Source organism: Microtus ochrogaster, chromosome 26 (genome assembly GCF_000317375.1).
Source record: "Microtus ochrogaster isolate Prairie Vole_2 chromosome 26, MicOch1.0, whole genome shotgun sequence".
Taxonomy (NCBI): Eukaryota; Metazoa; Chordata; class Mammalia; order Rodentia; family Cricetidae; genus Microtus; species Microtus ochrogaster.
This window is the reverse complement of record NC_022025.1, coordinates 562,587-580,131: the sequence shown is the minus strand read 5'-3', so window position 1 is coordinate 580,131 and position 17,545 is coordinate 562,587. Positions and strand designations below refer to the sequence as shown.

The 17,545-nt window shown below is 36.9% G+C and overlaps 1 protein-coding gene across 2 annotated transcripts in view; it reads right to left on the bottom strand.

Annotated features, from left to right (window-relative positions):
• Positions 1–9,450: 9,450 nt before the first annotated feature.
• Dbf4 (DBF4 zinc finger) overlaps positions 9,451–17,545 on the bottom strand; it is a 35,537-nt gene continuing 27,442 nt past the window's right edge. For both annotated transcript variants that reach the window (XM_005358288.3, XM_005358289.3), the window contains exons 11-12: positions 12,136–12,260; positions 9,451–10,515 (exon numbers count right to left, since the gene is read on the bottom strand). In XM_005358288.3, the coding sequence (XP_005358345.1) occupies positions 9,555–10,515; positions 12,136–12,260 (1,086 nt within the window). In that variant the 3' untranslated portion in view covers positions 9,451–9,554. The remainder of the gene's footprint in view (positions 10,516–12,135; positions 12,261–17,545) is intronic.

The following is a 17,545-nucleotide window of genomic DNA, read 5'->3' as shown; positions in this document are numbered from 1 at the left end:
ACACAGAGAAGTCATGCCAGCCCGCTCTGCGGCAGTTGGCACTCCATCATGTGGCATGACCACACAGAGAAGTCATGCCAGCCCGCTCTGCGGCACTTGCAGTCTGGCCTCTCTGTGCAGGTACTCCTAGCGGTTGGCTTCCACTCGTGGATATCCAGAAAGCAGGCTTGCCCTTGGAAATGGCTGGAGGAGCTTGAGTTCACCGACAACACAGTTCACAAATAGTAGAAATCAGCAGATTTGGTGAGATACCTTGGAAGAGTTAAATAATATTAAAAAGAAAAATCTTTTCTGCAATCAAGAATAGGGAACATCACAATGCAGGATGCTAGGACCGAATACAGAGCTACTATGGATGGTTTGATAAGGGAAAATTCAAATGAAGGTAAAATGATTTAGTTGGAGTTGTCATGTCGGTTGTAATTATTACCAGTTTGGTAATTAATATTTTGTCCTTTAAAAAGTGTTTTGATAACTGTGCCAAATATGATAATTTGTCTGATAAGATACAAGATTTAGAAAGACTACTGGTAAGATACAAGTCTGAGAAAGACTATGAAAATAAGAAAAATTAGGCTAGTAAGATACAAGTCTTAGAAGGACTTACTATTGGTAAAATATAAGCTTTAGAAAGACCTATTACTGATAAGATAAAAGCCTTAGAAAGAACTACTAATGAAAATAAGAAAAATACTCAAATACAGACAGAAGAATTTGGAGCAGAACCTACAGCACCATTGCAGTATGAAACCATTGCCTAAGGTTGTTAGAAATTGGACTTTAATTTATTGAGTTACCATACAAGAAAGGCCACACAGATGATAGGAATCCCCCCCCACACACACACACAAGGCTATGCAGAAGTTAATTTGGATCCCGTAGATACGTTAAATTTGAAGAGGTTAGAGGAAATATTCTTTTCATATGGTACACATTTATCCTTTGTGAAGCAGATGTTAAATTCATGGGCAACTATGAACATAGTTATTTCACAAGACTGGAAAAATTTAGTTACAGCAATACTGGAATTTGGCCCTCAAATACAATGGAGAACATGGTAGAGAGAGGAAGATAGGGTCCTAGAACAATGAGGTAATGAAACTTCCCAAGCCCAGCTTCTCAGTGAGAGCCAGTATGCTGATTTACAAAAACAGTCTATATTTAATAATAACACCTTAAATCTATGATGTATAGCAACTTTGAATTCTTGGGACAAAGTTGAAGAATCAGGAAAGAGAACTGAGTCATTTACTAAAATTATAAAAGGCCCAAAACACTGATTTTTTTTTTACAAAGAATGATTTCAACTGTAAATAGAATGGCATCAGATCCAGAAGACAAATATTAATTAAATCCTTGGAATTTGAAAATACTAATTCATAATGCAAAATGGTGATTAGGCCTTTAAAGGCAAGATCAGCACCCATAGATGAATGGATCTCAAACACAGCCGATATTGGATCTCACATTTATGATGACACTTGAATAGGGGAGGTAATTTCTAAAAATGTTAAGAAAAAGCAAAAGGTCATATATTTTAATTGTGGTTAACAAGGTCATCTGAAAAGGGATTATAGGCAAGGTATTCTTTGAAACAATGTTTTCTCTAGAGATAACCCAAACAGAAGGTCCCAACCTTCTTTAGTATGCAGAAGGTGTAACACAGGTCAAAATGAACTAACAAATGCAGATCAACAAGGAATAGGCAAGATAACTCTTTGTTATTGGGAAAGGCCTTAGGAGGGCTCTTACAGCCCCCAATGTCAAATTTGGTTCAATCATTCCTTGTCAGCATGGGAGAAACCCCTCCACAGAGCAATTAAAATACTTAATGCCTGTTATTAAAAATGATACTGTTCCGGATAACAAAACAACTTCAGTAGATAAGATAAAATTTTCAGGAGAAAAAAAAATTTTTCAGGAGAGACCATAAACAAGTATTTTGGCAGACATCTATAAATGATCAGAGACCAAAGCTGAAAATACAAATAAATGAAATGGAAATTGAGGGTTTGATAGATACAGGGGCAGATGTAAAAATAATTGCAACAAAATCTGGGCATCCATGTTGTTTTTAGCTTTCATTCATTCTTCTAGAGGTATTCTTATGCAGAGAGAAGATAATATCTTAGAATAAGTATTTTTAGCACACAAATGGGAGAAAAACTAAAGACCTATGTAAAAAACTTTTCTGAATTGATACTGAAAGGAAAATTAAGACTTTGTCAACTAGCAGAAATAGACCCATCAAAAATTGTGGTACCTTTTTACTAATACTGAAATTGCCTCATTATGGGCAGAAAATGAGCATTGACAAAGAGCTTGAAGTAATTTCTTGGGAAAGATTAGCAACAAGTATCCCAAAAGCAAGAAATTTCAGTTCATAAAAAGAACCAATTGGATTCTCCCTCAAAATAAAGGGAACACCAATTTCTGGAACTCCAACATTTTATATTGATGCAAATATATCAGAAAAGAAAGGTTATTAGTCAAGAAAATGAAGTAATTTGGCTCAAACAACCTATGATTCAGCTCAGAAATCAGAATTATATGGTATTCTAAGGGTATTATTAGATTTTCCAGAACCTGTTAATGTAGTTACTGACTCTCAATATGCAGAAAGAAGTGTTTTACACATTGAAACATCTGAACTTATTCCATATGATTCAGAAACAACTTTGGAATTTATTCAACAGCAACAAGTAATTAGAAAGAGAATTAATCCTTTGTATATAACATATCAGATTCCATACAACTGTCTGCCACGCCCTCTAGTACAAAGTAATGATGAAATCAATCAGCTGTTGGTGAGAAATGTGCTAGAAGCCTCAGAATTAAATAGGAAACACTATGCTAACAGAAAATGTTTAAAGAAATATTTTTTCCATCACTTGACAAGGCAAGGAAATCTCCTACTAGCTCTATAATGTGGGATTCCCCTCTGTATGCTGTGAATACCATTGGTTAATAAAGAAACTGTCTTGGGCCTGTGCAGGGAATAGAGGTTGGCAGGGAAAACTAAACTGAATGCTGGGGGGAAAAGAACAAGTTATAGAAAAGCCATGCAGCCCCTCCAGATAGACGCCAGACCTTTACTCAGTAAGCCATTGCCATGTGGCAATACACAGATTCATAGAAATGGGTTAAATTAATATGTAAGAGTTAGCCAATAAGAAGCTAGAGCTAATGGGCCAAGCAGTGATTTAAATAATATAGTTTCTGTGCGATTATTTCAGGAGTCTGGGCAGCCAGGAAACGAACAAGTGGCCTTCTAACTACAGTTCTATGTATAAGCAAACTCCATTACTTATAGAAAGTAACCCAAAAGGTACTCAAAGAAATGAAGTTGCAGAAATGGATGTGTTTCATTTTGCAGTTTGGAAAGTTAAATATGCACCATGGCATAGATACATATTCAGGATTTCAATGGGCAACTGCCTTAAGTTCAGAAAAAGCTGATTCAGTAATCACTCATTTACTAGAAGTCATGGCCATTATGGAGATACCTTTACAGATTAAGACAGAAAATGCTCCAGCATACATCTCTAGTAAAATAAAACAGGTTTGGTATTTTTTTTTGCATATTACAACACAAAGCATATCACAGGTATACTGCACAATCCTACAGGACATTGCAATTATAGATAGATCTAACCAAACTTTTAAAAATATGATTAATAAACAGAAAGCAGTAATAAAGTCCCCAGAGATAGATTACACTGTGCTTAATTGACTTTAAATTTCTAAATTCTAATGAAGAAGATACAATGTCTGTGGAGAGACATTGAATAATAGAAAAAAACTGATTTAAATATTTGTCATTTTTATGGGGGTTGGTTATAAGTTGTTATTGGTAATAGCCAGAAAAAAAGATGAACAAAGATTAATTAGCATTCTTATTCTGAAAAGAAAATGGAGGATTTAGAAATGATAGCTGGATTATTGAATCTACTTTAAACCAAAAAGCAAATACTAGTTTTAAATATTTTACATTGGTATGTGTTTTTGCATATTGATACAAATTTAAGGTTGATGTAGGATACCCCTGTGCATGCTGTGAATGTTTTATTACCATTGCTTAATAAAGAAGCTGTTTTGGCTTATGGCAGGACAGAATATAGCTAGGTGAGAAATCCAAACAGACAGGAAAAAAGAAGGTGCAGTCTGGGAGATGACAATAGTTGCTGGAGAAGCAAGATGAGATAACCAGCCATGAGCCTCACTGCAAAATATAGAATAGAAATGGCTTAATTAATTTTTTTTTCCAAGACAGGGTTTCTCTGTGGCTTTGGAGCCTGTCCTGGAACTAGGGTTTAATTAAATTGTAAGAGCTATTTAATAATAAACCTGAGCTAACAGTCTAAACATTTGTAATTAATATTAAGCCTCAGAGTGATTATTTACACACTGGCAGGTGGAAGAGAAACCTCCAGTTACATAAGGTTATTTTTATTATATTTTATATGTTTCTACTCTTGTTTAAGATATTTTTGTATATTGATACTGTGAAGGCCCAAAAATGTGAGGCAATTTCTACCTTGTCTGGTGGTCAGGGAGTTTGGAGGTTGCTAAAAATTGTTGACAACCAGGGCTACAAATCCTAACCCAGGATGTGGTTACTTGATTGTTTTCACATTATGATGGCACATACTGGTAGATCCACTCCATACTTCTGCTCCTTCTTTTGTAATAGGAGGTTTGATCTAGGGAATGGCTACCTTCAGGATATTTGGTCTAGGATATGTTCACTGCCTAAACAACAGAATGCTAATGATTTGATATCTCAAAGTGTTGAAGCAATTAACTGTTCGAATTGTCCTTAGTATCATCATACTAAAGAAGTCTTTTGTTGCTTTCTTCCCCTTTTTGTATTGGGGTATAAAAGTATATGGAAAATTAAACATGGGCAATTTCAGTGTTCACTGGAACTCCCTCCTGATACTATCCTATGTTTTCTGTTTTATTATTTTTATTCATGTGTCCTCTTTACTATTTTTTTTCATCCCCATGCCCCTACCCTGGCAAGAGGTATTTTTGTCGAGGCTAGCCCCTGACTTGATACAAATTTAAGGCTAGTTTCATTAGAACATACTGTACATATGTTCCTACTCTTAAGGTATTGTACTATGCAGTTCATTTAACAATTTAATATAAATTTCTAATCCTTATTATTACAAACTATGATAATAAAGAAATGCAAGTTGTTAGTCACCTATTACAATTGTGCACGTTTCTACACTTTTTAAAGATTGTACCTATGCAGTTCATTTAACAATGTAATATAAATTTCTAATCCTTAAGTTATTATTACAAACTATGGTAATTAAGAAATGCAGGTTGGCCGGTCGATGGTGGCGCACACCTTTAATCCTAGCACTCGGGAGACAGAGGCAGGTGGATCTCTGTGAGTTCGAGACCAGCCTGGTCTACAGAGCTAGTGCCAGGACCAGCTCCAAAACCACAGAAAAACCCTGTCTCGAAAAAAAAAAAAAAAAAAAAAAAAGAAATGCAGGTTGTTAGTCACCTATTACAATCAACCTTGTAGTCAGTTAGGTATGTTTTCAAGATCAAACAGGGATGTATTTTAGACAAGTGGTCTTCCAACACTACAGAGAGCTACCGAATATGGCACTTAAGATGTTTTAATAATATAAGGGCTTTTATGATAGTGAAAAATGTATGCTCCCAGCAATCCAATCTAATTCAGAGACGATAATGGTCATCACAGAAACTCCATATGGAAGTTACTTTCTTTGTGACAACAGTTAGTCACTGGGCAAGAAACTACACTTGCCTATACTACTGACCATATGCTGTCCAAATTGGAAAAACACAACAGAAAAGGTAGTGCCTGTTGAGCCTTGCCAAGAGGAGGCAGGATAATCCCTCAAAACTCCTGCTTCACAGAAAAGTCTGTCAGACATTCTAGGCCTGTAGGTTGTTGAAGATGGATGCTCCAACATTACAGAGGGGCCTTGAGTGACTGCTCAGGGAGCCAGATGTATCTGTCATTTCTGAGTTTTAGAAGCTGCTTGCTCCGCACTTCCTGTATACTCAGGTCTCTGATGAAGTTGATATAGTTAATAGTTTTCCTTGTTACCAAATTTAGAAAAGAAACTCACAAAAGTGGTGTAAAGTGTTTACGTTTGAGAGACCTAAGAAAATAGTTTTGGATTGGTAATACAACTTAGAATAGAAAGTAAATTAGGAACAAAACTTTGGACTAACCAGGATAGGATAGATAATAAAGTATTTTCTCTGAATTTGCTAAGTCTAAATGGACTGGACATTGTTAATGTAATTCTTATCTGAATATATTTGCATATAGTTATTGTAATTATTGTATATAGTTTTACTATGTTAAAAACCTTCCTTTTTTATTTAGACCAAAGGGGGAAATGTATATTTTGATCACATTCTTATAACAAAGTTGGCTTAGAGTCAGAGGGTAAAGTTAGTCACTAGCTGAACAAAATTAATCAGAGGTTTTGGAGGACAGGACAGATAGAAAGTAGTAAGACAGGCAGAGAGAAGATCTCAGCCATTTTGGATTGCTGAATTCTGATTTTTTTTTATTGACAAAAGAGTTAATTAGATAAACACCTCATCATAGGCTACTCTAGCCAGGACTTCAGATAAGCCCTTCACTTTCCCATTACAGAGTGGACAAACAATGGTACAGTTAGTTTCCCCAGGATTTGATCATTATCTCAATTTTCTCAGGGGTTCCTAAAGATGCTATTGCCCCCAGATATCATGATGTAATTTTAGGAATACAATGCCTACATTACCAAGAGGTGGAGTGGGTGGTTTTTGGTTGTTTGGTGGGTTATGAATGTTTGTCTTCGTTTAGGGGGGATTGGTGAAAACTAAGAAAGGTTAGATTTAAGGATCCCTTTCTGAAAAAAGGGGGTATATGGAAAGGCTAGGATAAAAGTGTAGATCATTAAATCTACTTTAAAATAAAAATCCACTATCAATCCCAACTATTTTACATTGGTATGGATTTTTATATATTGATACAAACTTTATTTTTGTTAAAACATACTTTATATATGGTTCCTATTTTTTTTTTATTTTTTTTTTTTATTTTTCGAGACAGGGTTTCTCCGTAGCTTTTTGGTTCCTGTCCTGGAACTAGCTCTTGTAGACCAGGCTGGCCTCGAACTCACAGAGATCCACCTGCCTCTGCCTCCCGAGTGCTGGGATTAAAGGCGTGCGCCACCACTGCCCAGCTGTTCCTACTCTTTTAAGGTAGTTTTGTATATTGATACAAATTTAAGTATTACCTACAGGGAAGGGAAAGGTACTCTTGCCTTTGGAAGCCAAGGGTTACCTACATCTCAGAAGGTATCCTGGCACTCACACCCCAGGGATTAGCTAAAACTCAGAAGGGACTGGTATCCTGGCAGCAGGAAGACAAGGGTTACCTAATGCTTGGAAGGCAAAGGTATTCTAACAGAAGTGTTATAGCTTTTGTCTGGTGGGGACAGTTTTCCCCAGTAGTGTTAGAGCCTTGCTCCAGGAAAGGTTTCCCTAATACAAGTGTCACAACTCTGATCCAGCAGAAGAGGGTTTCTCCAGCAATGTTGTCCCAGCTCTGCTCTGCTCCCCCAGAGTCAAACAATTCTGTGCCAGCAAGGGAAAGTCTCCCCAGCCAGTGCTACGGTTCTGCTCTGCTCTAAGAGAATTTTCCCACACAAATGTAGCAGTTCTGCTATGCTGCGAGAGCTGTAACAGCTCTATGATGTGCGATTTTCTTCTGCATATGTGTTGCTTTTATTGGTTGATGAACAAAGCTATTTCAGCTAATGGCTTAGCAGAGTAAAACCAGACAAGAAATCGGAATAGAAATAGAATAGACAAAGTCAAGTATGCCCCAAATCTGTTGTGTCCAGGTTGCGGAGGCCCCAAGAAGACCACCACAGACTCACTAAAATGCAAAAGCAAGGTTTACTCATGAAGTACAAACCGTGGAAGAGACCTTGTCTTCTACAGTGACGCACTGGGGGCCAGAGGAGGCGCCCCACTCTTCTTAGGCAGGGTTTTTAAAGGCAAAACCCCACAAATCTACAGTTATGGGCATAAGGGTACGGGGACTTTCCACTCTGCTATCAACCTTGAGCAGCAGGGCTGCAGTCTAGGGAACTTCCATATTGCTGATATCCACTTTGTGGCCTAGCACAAAATGGAGTTGGTTTTGTCCCTCAGGTCAACAGGAAGTTGTTTTGAGAATACTACTTCCTCATCTTCACCTAACTTGCTACTCGTTTCTAACTCCTCACCCCCCCCTTTTTTTTTTTAAAGATTTATTTATTTACTATGTATACAACATTCTGCCTCCATGTATGCCCGCACGCCAGAGGAGGACACCAGATCTCAGTGCAGATGGTTGTGAGCCACCATGTGGTTGCTGGGAATTGAACTCAGGACCTCTGGAAGAGCAGCCAGTGCTCTTAACCTCTGAGCCATCTCTCCAGCCCCCCTCCTCACCTTTTTTATAGTAATAAAAAAGGAGGAATGTTAGTATTCAGGCATCTGTACTAGCCTGTCCTTGCAGGATACATCCTTAGCTGCAACCACTAAGAGCATCTTCTGTGTTCACTGACTTCATTCCCTTCTAAAAGGTGGGCCTGGCCACCTCCTGTCTGTCTCTCCGTGCCTGTCTCTTCTCTTGTGGTGCTCCAGAGGCCAGTCTCCCCTCTTCCTCTCTCATTTACTTCCACCTGAGCTTTGTTGCATGATGTCCTTCTCTTGCGCGCCACTTTTAAAAAATTACAACAGTAAATATTTCCCTCTTACCAAATATACTCAAAGGTAAGATGAATTTCACCTTAAATTTTCCCTGTTCCAAGTTATTTTATAGTCAAGTACCAGATCAAGTTAGTCCTCCCAGGCATTTCAAAACAATCCCAACAATTCACTATATCATTAATCATCTTTAATAGTAAACAAATTATTTTTAAAGAAATTATTTTCAACTTACAACTTCCACAAAGGTCAGTGGTTTAAGCTCTCCTTTATGATTTTTTGGAATTGTTCTGATCCCTTCAATAACCTCAGTTTGCAGTATAAGGATCCTGGCAGAATCTAGCTGGGTCAGTGTTTATAGTCAATATTTTTAGTAACTTCAAGAATCCAAATACACCAATTAATATTTTTTTCCTCTCTATATGAAATTTTATTTTAGGTACTAACATGTTAATGATGAAAATCTATGCTAATGGGCAATGGTTAATAGCATACAATGTATAGTGCTCAATTTTTGATCTGTTTAAAATCTCACTTGAAATTACTGTCAGTGATAAAGCAAATGATATTCATTACAACTCTTAGGAAACAATTATGACCATAGTTATATAAAATAAATCACAAGATTTATTGTATAATTTGCAACAGCTACTCAATTCTGTAAAAAATTATAATCTTAATTAATATTTACATATGATTTCATACAAAGCTGGCCAAAAACCCAAAACAACTCCTAAGAATTATATATGTATCTATAAAAATTTCAAGAATATAGCTTTGACTTCTGAAAAACACATTAAATACTAAAATCCAACGAATGTAGAAGCTGAAGGGGAAGAAAAAAATGACAACAGACTACTTGAATTTTCTTCCTCCCAAATATCTAAAACATCACATATTCCACTGTTTTCAGTGTAGCTTGTAAAACCCAAAAATTCTGATTTCTCCCCACTTGTTTGAAAGAGGTCCAGTAGAGACTGTACGGGTGACCCACAAGTTCTGTCTTCACATGCAGGATACTCAGTTCTTTTTGTATCCAATTCAGCACTTGGGTCCACAGTTTTTTTCTTTTGCCCTAATAACATTCTCACTTTCCGCTGGATCTTACCACAAGGCAAATTATCCGTGTTCTCAGTGTCACACTCATCAGGGCCATGAGGACTACAGGGTGGAGTTCTGGCCCTCACTGGCAGGTGTTCCTTTGGTGGATTTAAAGTCACCAGGTCAGAATCATGACCAAACACAAAATGAATTTCCTTATCCTGTAGATCTTTTGCTGAAAAATGTGTATTATCTGCTGTTAATTTTGGTTGGGGTGGACTATTTTCTGTACTTAGATAAGAAACTTCTACACATGACCGTGGCACACCTGGAGAGTCACCTACCCTCTGTTCTAAATCGCTTCTATTAATAATTAATTTATATCCAGAAACATCAAGAATTCCTTCCTGCTCATTTTTACATGGAGGTAGCGGTGTAAAATCCTGTCTTAGGTCAGGGTCACTTGCATGTAGCATGCTCACTCTTTTCCCATCACACCCTTCCACTCCAGCGGAGGAGTAGGTCATAGGTTCTGAAGCAGACACCAGCTTTTGTTCAGGCTTCTGAGTTTTTTCACACTGAAAATCCTGCTTGAGCAGTTGCCCACTGCTTTCTCCCATGTCTTTCTGAAAAATGGGCTCCAACTGTAGCGTCTCCTTTGGTTCAGTGTTTTTCAGGACATTTTGAGAAACAGAAGAAAGGGATCCGGTGCTGTATTTTATTCTTTATAAAGAAAAAAAGGAAACCAAAAGTTGGAAATTAGTAAAACTGTCTATAACTTATTTTAAAAACCCACTTAAGACATCTCAACCCAGAAATCTTAACATTACTTCAGATGTTTTAAAATGTGAAAACTCTAGTGTACCCATTTCTCATCCACATTCTTTTCTTTCCCCGAGAGAACCAACATCCTGAATCATCAGAAGCTTAAACAGCAGGAATCAGGTGCCAGGCTCTCTATCTGCCCAACTTGTTCTTATCCTGAGAAAACGTAAACACTTTAGCACTTTGCTTCATGTTTTAATGTGCAATTTCTAGTTTTTAAGCAGAAAGTATTTACTAGAAACTGAAAGCAGAATCTTATGATTTTCATTTATATTTAAAACATTTCATATCAAAGTGAACTAGATATTTGTATTTCTAAAGGTGACAAAGTAGTCCTTCAATTCCACATAAATATTTGAGCCAAAACTCTTCTTCATGTAGAATCTAGAATAATTGGGATACTACTCTCTTGAACAATCCCAAATTATGCACAAATGAATGACAAGTTATCTGGTCACCAGCTACACTTTGCCTTATCTATCACAGGAAACCACGAGCAATATACAATTCACTGTCTCTACCACCAGATTGGTTTCCTTTACTTATAAATGGGGTTTACTCTTTAAGATTCCCTTCGTGCCTCATCTGTGAGACCTTAGGTTTGATCCCTAAAGAGCAAAGCAAAACCAAACTGGGGTCTAGAGTTCCTCTCAACATAAGCGATGACACTGCTCCAACTGTAATTTCAGAGATGGATATGGACTGGCAACAAGTAAAAATGACACTGTAAAATGATTAGTGAATGACCAGTTTAAAAGCTGAGCTCATGTCTTTCCTGAAACTTTCAAAAAATTTAAGTTTTCAGTTGGTTCCACATGGACACATTAGTAAGTAAAGTACTGCCCATATCCAGACCTAAAGATGGAGCACTTCCTGCTCACCTTTCAGAAGCTCTACTTTAGTATCTCATCTCTAATCTTACTGCTTAAGATTAGCATAAAATTAGATAACTGTACATGCATAGAAAAGCATTTCTAAAATTTTAGATTTATGAGAATAATCTAATTAGGACTCAAACTGTCAGTGTGCAGTTACTGGAAACTAAACACATTTGAAATGTATTCACATTTCAAAGTCTGACAATGTCTTTGTTAGGAATCAACATTTTTCATCTGAGTACACTGAGTTCCATAGTTCAATATCAGAGGTTGGCAACATTCCCTACTGGTAATATCTGGTCTTCACTTTCTTTATTAACTAATGTTTTGCTGCAACACAGCCATATTCTGTAACAAAGCTGAGCAGAGGCCACTGACTCTTTCAGTTCACCAAACCTAAAATATCAACTCTAGACTGACCTTAATAGAAAAAATTGTGAACTCCCTTTCAAAACCATGTTAGAGGGAGACTAAATACCTTTGGTGGTAGGGGAAAAAGAAGGGAAGAAGGTATTAGTTCTAAACCATATTTATGTCATGTAAAAAAAAAACCTATATCCCTTCTAAGAGCAGATAAACGAGATTAACTTTTAGTTAAAATAGCTTAACAACATAAGTAGAACTTTGGCAAATTAATTACCTTTTCTTTTTAGGTGTGTCTCTTTCATAGTCCACAAATTCAAAAACCAACTTAGATACAATATCATCAACAACTTGATACTGGTTACTCTGTGCAAAGTTTCTGTGTTTCTCACTCAGAAGATGCTAAAACAAAACAAAAATATCATTAAACTGTATTCAATAATTGTATCAATTAAATAAAAAAATAATTTCAAATCAAATAAGGAATTCCTGTCATATAAATGTCTCTATCAGTTTTATATGTATCTACTCTGACAACAAACACAGAAGAACTGCGGTGGCAGGCACTGTTCCTCAGTCTGTAATCACTGCACTTGGGAGGCAAAGGTGGGATGACAGCTGTGTGTCAGTTAGCAGACAGCTACTACCTCCCCTTTAATAAACCAGCATAATTATTGACTCTATTCTAAATATCTTTATAACCACAGATTAAGTGTCTGTTTCTGCAATGGATGGAGATCACAGAAAACTACAACTGCAAATGTAGAGACTAAGAGATTGTGTGGTGTCCAGTGAACATCACAGAAGAGGTCAAACGGTTGTAGAAGGCAGAGAACAGAAAGTCTGCTGTAAGATGACATCCCTAGATGTGACAGTGAAAACACACTTACAAGTCTCAAAGATAGTTGTCCAATCATGAGCGGGGCAAGGACAACATCAATATGCATGCTAAGATGGAAGGTAGCAATCCCACGAGGCTCCAACCCTAGACAAAGAACTACAGACAACTAAGGACTGCTGAGGGTAGAGTAGTCTTCCCCAGAGAAGAGAACGCTAATTATCTTACACAAAGTGGTCAGCCTGATATCGTATACACACAAGTAATGTTTGCTGGACTGAATAGAATATATAAATAAACCAACATTTTTTTTTTTAAAGAGAGCCCATGAATTTTTGAGAGACAGCAAGTGGCAGTAGTTGGAATGGGTGGGATATGGGAAGGAAGAAATGATGTATTTATATTTTAATTTAAATATTTTCAAAGAGACCTTTTCTCAGCTGGGTGTGGGTGAGCACACCTTTGCAGGAGGATCTTTGTGAGCCTGAGATCTATAAAGTGAGTTCTAGGACAGTCAGGGCTATTACACAAGAAACTCTGGCTCAAAATTAATCAAAAATAGAAAAAAGGAAAGACCCTTTCTCAAGATAAAAAGTTAAGAACTACCTTTAGCAACCAGTAACATACTAGTATTTTATAAAACATCTTTTCACCCACTGCTGCATATAATTACCAAGGTAGGACTTACAGAATTAAATGAAGTCTTTTAACTTAATACACAAGAATCTAAGATCTATAAGAGTCTAGACAATAAGAGTTTAAAAAACAATCTACAGGGCTAGAGAGCTGGATCAGCAGTTACAAGCACTTACTGCTCTACACATGTGTCATATGTTCGCATACATACTTATGTAGAAGTAAACCTTAAGAACCCAAAATCTATGATAAATGCTACAAAATATACACATTACAATTAGATTCATTGTTGAAGAATCATCCAAGTATGAGCAAGCAAATTATCTCATTACCTACTGATCCTAACAGAGGAATTTTTTAGTCTTAAGAGTGGTTAGAAGGAAAAATAAGCTCAGCATGTAGCACATATCTTTAACCCTAGCATTTAGGGACCAGAGGCAGAGAGGTGTCTGTGAACTGGAGGCCTTCCTGTCAACATAATAAGTTCCAGTCCAGCCAAGGCTACACAGCGAGACCCTGTCAAATAAAACACAAACAAATTTACAGTATAAAACTCACAGGAAACAAAGTTCCTTGCGAATGAGTGAGATCTCCAGGCTAATTCTACCATTTGTCTGTCAGCTGATTCAGGATATTGGATCTAAAGCCTAGATCCGGGAGTGGTGACATACGTCTAAAATCCCAGCATCTGGGAGGCAGAGGCAGGAAGATCTCTGAGTTTGAGGCAAGCCTGGTCTACAGAGCTAATTTCCAGGACAGTCACAGAGAAACCTTCTTGGGGGGGAAAAAAAATCTAAAACTCACACCTTAAAGTTAATTTAAACTCTGTAAAAGAAAAAGAAACCATTTATTAATTTTTACATAGTTCCCCTCTATATCTACTTAAGATTTTTTTCATTACTTAGGTATTGATTTAAATGCCTCAGCTGTCTGTCCCTTCTCTAACACTCTTATTTATTATTTACTTCTATTTTTGTGTCTGGGAACTGAACCTGCAGTCTCACGTATAACAAGTCTATGTTCTACGACTGAACTACATAGTCTAATACCTTTCTCATCATTTACTACCATTCTATGTTCTAGTCCACATAACTTGAACATTCTAAGCTAGAATTAGAACCAGAAAAACAATTAGCTCTACACCATCTTTCCTAATTCATGTCCATTACCTGCATCCAGACTGTCCTCACCCCATACACTCAGCCTTCCTGCTGTGTCTACATGTCACGCTGTACTCACATTTGTTTACACGAGTACATATACTAATGGCTAAATTCTACATATGGGAAGAACATGGAGGCTTCTATTTCTGAGACTGTGTGATCCTGCTTAAAATTATACATTCTAAGTCCACCCATTTGGTGGATAAATGCCTAAAATATATTTGGTATTGAAAGCTCCACAATTTCCAATCCACATGCCTAATATTAAATGTATAGAATTTCACTAAGTACATTGAGTCCAGTTAATTTTAGTGTATGTTGTTTATATTTATTTGCATGTTTTAAAAAAAAACTTATTTTAAGTAAAAATATAAAGTGATGGCGCACTCCTTTTATCCCAGCATTGGGAATGGAGAGGCAGGTGGACCTCTGAGCTCAACGCCAGCCTGCTTTACAAAGCAAGTTCTAGGACAGCCAGGGCTGTTACACAGAAAAACCTTGTTTGGTGGGACAGGGGAGAAGAAAAGAAATACTTCACCATACTTGAAAATGTATATAAAACTATTTTCTATGCCAGCTACACAAGTTAGAAAAGCTAGGGAATGTTTAGTTTACCTCCAGTACACAAAACTGTTTCTATGTATTTGTGTACACATCAGAGAATAACCTTGTCTGTTGTGTCTTCCTCAGGGGCTGTCCACCAACAAAAATAGTAGGCTGGTAGACCAGCAAGCCCCAGCTACCAACCTGTCTGTGCCCCAGCACTGGAACTAAACATGTACACCATCAAATATAGTGGTATATTATTTGTGTTGTAATAAATAAAGCTTGCATAAAGATTAGAGGACAAAACAGCCATACTAGTCAGCCATACAGGCCAGGAAGTGGTGGCACACAACTTTAATCCCAGGACTTGGGAGACAGGCAGCCAGATCTCTGTGAGCTCAAGGCCACCCTGGGCTAAACAAGATTGAATCTGTCTAAGAGAAATGGAGCTCACACAAAAGTGATGCCAACACTTGGGATCATACACCTTTAATCTCAGTAACAGGTGTAGATAGGAGCGATATGGCTAGGCACAAAGAGGAATATAAAGGGGAAGAGACAGAAACTCACTGGAGTGTGGAGTCTGAGGATTCCTGGAGACAGGATCTTGCCCTTTCAGTCTGAAGATACAGTAGAGGTAAAAAGGTCTCTCTAGTGGTTGGCTGCTTTGCTTTTCTGATCTTCAGGTTGAACCTTGATATCTGTCTCTCGATCTTTATTATTTCTGCTATAATCATGTCTAGAGTTTGTATGTGGGTTTTGGGGATCAATCTTAGTTCCTTTATAAGCACATCACTGACAGCCATCTCTTAAGTCCTCAAAAATATTTGCTTACTCAGTCTCTTGGCATGTGTAGAATCACTGTGAAATTCAAGGTTCAAAACCAATGTACTTTTTCTTTCCAAAGATCATACTATGTAGTCCAAACTGATCTCAAACCCAAGACCCTTCCTTTAACCATGTCTCCAAAGTGCTGTGATTACAAGAGTGACCTACACAACTCAGCTTCTTTAAATTAAAAAAAACAAACAACAACAAAAAAACTGAAAAAAAAAACCCTTAAAGTCATGATTTTCAATTTTATTCTCAAATATACTTTCTTTGTGGCAACCAGTGAACAACTTTCCTGCTATTCTTATACTTTCTGAATATCACATTAGAACTTCAAAATTCTAGATTATTCTGTTTTCACAATGCCAACTAATTTCAGAAAGAAAAAAAAAAGCAATGACGGTAGTTTCAAAACAATTAGAAGGAAGAAGGAAAAATTTTAAGAAACTATCTTCTGAGTCAATGCAATTTTAAACCAACTGTATTTTCTCTCCTTTATTATGTAAGTAAAACAAAACAAAGTTAAACCCCTGGTAAGTATTAATATATTTTGGGTTAGAAAACAAACTCTAATTCATCTAAGATGAAGTCAGATGCTTTATGAATCAGTATTTTCAGGCTTAATACTCTAAATTTCCAACTATTCTCTCTCTCTCTCTCTCTCTCTCTCTCTCTATCTATCTATCTTTGAGTACGGGTCTTGTCATATTGTTTATGTCGTATAGATTATGCACTCAAATATTCATACTGCCTCAGCTTCCTGAGTATTTGAAACTAGAGAGGTTTATGTTGTACACCAGTATGTCTATCTACTCCTTTAAAAGTTAAGAATTCAAATAATAACTGCGATGATTAATAAGCACTTGCTATGCACTAAACTCTACGGCCACATGGACAGATTGTCAGTGATTCCAAAGCTCTTATTTTTTAATCAGCCTACAAACTCCAATTGTCCTCATTTTGAAAAACTACCATCATCTAACATGTTCTTACAAGTCTTTTGTAATTGCTCAGACAAAAATACACTAACTTTTCACTTATCTGCCACCTCTCAATCCAGGATCATATAAACTCTCTCGGTCTCATCCCTGAAGTCCTTCAACGGCCTGGACTGTACCTCAAGAACCCCACCACGGCTTGGTACAGACCATCATCTTGTACTCTGACTCACCCAGCTCTGGGCGCTCCCTTGGCTGATTTCTGTCAGTATTGAGAAATTTGGTTACCTAACTTCTCTGTAGTTCTACTTAGACGTTACTTAGGTATTTCTTTGCCAAGCCTAAATAAAAAGCAACATCTCACTCCTGCTCTGTTTCTACTTGCACTGACCTAATGCCGTTACATAGATTTTATTTTTATCATGTAGTTATATACTAAGTGTTCAATAGACAGCAACAGAATGAATAAAAAGTATTCTTTTCAATGTTGATTTCCCTCCTTGGGTTCTTAAAACTTCAACTGCTTTAATCCATTTGGACTTGAGTTTTGTGTATGGTGATAGATATGGATCTATTTTCACTTTTCTACAGATTGACATCCAGTTTTGCCAGCACAATTTGTTGAAGATGCTCTTTTTTTATGCTCTCTTTTTTCCATTGTATACTTTTAGCTCCTTTATCGAAAATCAGGTGTTCATAGGTTTGTGGGTTAAAGTCAGGGTCTTCTATTCGATT